Source organism: Egretta garzetta, unplaced genomic scaffold (assembly GCF_000687185.1).
Source record: "Egretta garzetta isolate BGI_Z169 unplaced genomic scaffold, ASM68718v1 scaffold1351, whole genome shotgun sequence".
NCBI lineage: Eukaryota > Metazoa > Chordata > Aves > Pelecaniformes > Ardeidae > Egretta > Egretta garzetta.
In genome coordinates, this window is record NW_009258520.1 from 29,419 (window position 1) to 31,448 (window position 2,030).

General features: G+C 62.1%; 1 protein-coding gene across 2 annotated transcripts in view; it reads right to left on the minus strand.

Moving 5' to 3' along the window:
- Positions 1-2,020, minus strand: part of USP36 (ubiquitin specific peptidase 36) — a 10,658-nt gene extending 8,638 nt beyond the window's left edge. For both annotated transcript variants that reach the window (XR_004842940.1, XM_035901682.1), the window contains exons 1-3: positions 1,787-2,020; positions 917-1,027; positions 506-608 (exon numbers count right to left, since the gene is read on the minus strand). Coding sequence is in view for 1 of the 2 variants with exons in the window: in XM_035901682.1 (XP_035757575.1) it covers positions 506-608; positions 917-1,027; positions 1,787-1,928 (356 nt within the window). In the remaining variant the exon portion in view is untranslated. The remainder of the gene's footprint in view (positions 1-505; positions 609-916; positions 1,028-1,786) is intronic.
- Positions 2,021-2,030: the final 10 nt, after the last annotated feature.

The following is a 2,030-nucleotide window of genomic DNA, read 5'->3' on the forward strand; positions in this document are numbered from 1 at the left end:
CAGTCTGCTCTCCCAGCGCCGGAGCTCAGGGGGTGGCACCAGCCTCTGATGCGTACTTTCCTCCAGAAGGAGCAGAAACTCCTGGCTGGAGCTCAGAGCTGGGCACTGCAGGCAGAGTCAGCGCAGGCTTCCCGGGATGGAGGGCCCAGGGGAAAGCTGCTCACCCACAGCCACAGAGCTGGGGCTGAACTAGCAAGCACACCAGGATTCCTCAGCAATGGGACAGGATGCAAACCCATAGCAGCCTCAGGATTTGGGGATAACGACCACAGCTCTGCTGGGGCAGAGGTGTCAAGAGAAGGGAGAAGACAGACAACAGCCCAGAGCTGTGTCACAGAGGGGCAGAGCGCTGGGCCACCTGCCCGAGGCTCCTGGAGTCAGCACCTCCCTCTATGAGTCCAACCCAGGGGACATGTTCACCCCCCAGTCCCCTCCCGCGGGTGCAGGGGACCAGGGAAGGGACAGCGGAGCAGAGCAGCGATGGGCCATCAGAGGCCCCACATACTTGGTACAGCCATTCAGGCAGGCCTTCTGCATGGCATCAATGGTATAACGCAGGAACTCGTGCGCATCCTCCTGGCTGCCGAAGCGGATGTGCTGGGCAATCTCTGCAGGAGAGGGAAGAATCAGCCCCAGCACGTGCTGCAACAGATGCAGGCCCTCCCTCCCTCCCTCGGGGCAGAGACTCTGGGGTTTGAGCCCCCTCAACCCGACCCAGACATCAGACTCGTGCTGGCCATGGGGGAAGCCCCACACAACTCATGAAGTCACCAGCCCCCAGCAGGCTCTGTGAGTCATCTCAGAAGAGCCGTCTGCCAGGACCTGCCCTGATCTCAAAAGGTTCTGCTCCTGCATTAGTCACTGCTCTCCTGCACAGCTACAGGAAAGGAGGGGAGGGGAGGGCAGTCATCCTTACTCTTGAGGTCTCGGATGAAGGACACTGGCTTTATTGCGTTGCCGCTGTTGGCAAAAGCCTGGATCATGTGGTTCTGCATAATGCACATCATGCAAAAGCCTCCTTGGTGACCTGGAGCAGGAGAGGAGAAGACAGGACGTTGGGGACAAACCCAGGAGAGAGGGAGGCAGTACAGGGGACAGGGGATCTCTGGTCCAACGCAGCTCAGCCACGCTAAAAAAAAATTTCCCTGCAAGCTCTGTGCTACAGCACGGCGCTGGGGCGTCCCGGGTGCACAGGGACCAGCACACGCCACCCCAGCTGGCACAGCCCAAGTCACAGTACCAGCCACTGCAACCACCTCAGACGAGACAGCATCCACGTGGATGGAAAACAGATCACACTCCACTCGCTGGAGGAGCCCACAGGTCGGCCCTGATGGGGCAGATCCCACCGGAGCCCTGCGGACAGGGCTGCAAGCCCTGCGTGCTCCCCTTGGTCACAGCTCGGAGCAATGCCCACAGGACTCCCTTTCAAAGCCACCTCAGTTTTTTATCCCTTTCAGAGGATCCCCAGCTCAGCCCTCGGGAAGCCAACAGATGCCCCATCTTAGCCCTGGCTACGCCCAGCAGAGACAAAGCTTCCCCAGACACAAGGATGCAGAGCTCGGGAACACTGCTATGGCCAGGAAAAGCAAGCCATACGCAGGAAAGGCCTCTCGATGGAGAAACGGGCAGGAGGGAGCAGTGAAGGCACATCCCGACACCCACACACCCCTCGCCAGAGCCCCACGCAGAGGTGCTGAGAGCAGCCCGGGGAGCAGGACAGGCGGGTGCTGCTCCTCCTCCTCCTCCTCCCTGCTGGCACGGCCGCCCCCCCCTCCCCACTCACAGTTGCGGCTGTGCTCCTTGGAGAGCAGGTAGTTGGCGAGCGGTGGCGTGTAGGTCAGGCACTGCACCGTGGAGTTGAGGAAGCAGGTGTTCCCGAGGTTGTGCAGCCCGGCGCCGACCCGGTAGATCCGCTCCCACTTCATGGAGAGGCGCTCCACGGGGAAGAGCACCTTCTGGGGCGCAGGGACCCCGTCCCCCAGGCCCCCCGGGGCACGGCCGCTGCCTGCGGGGAGCGGGGCGGTGAG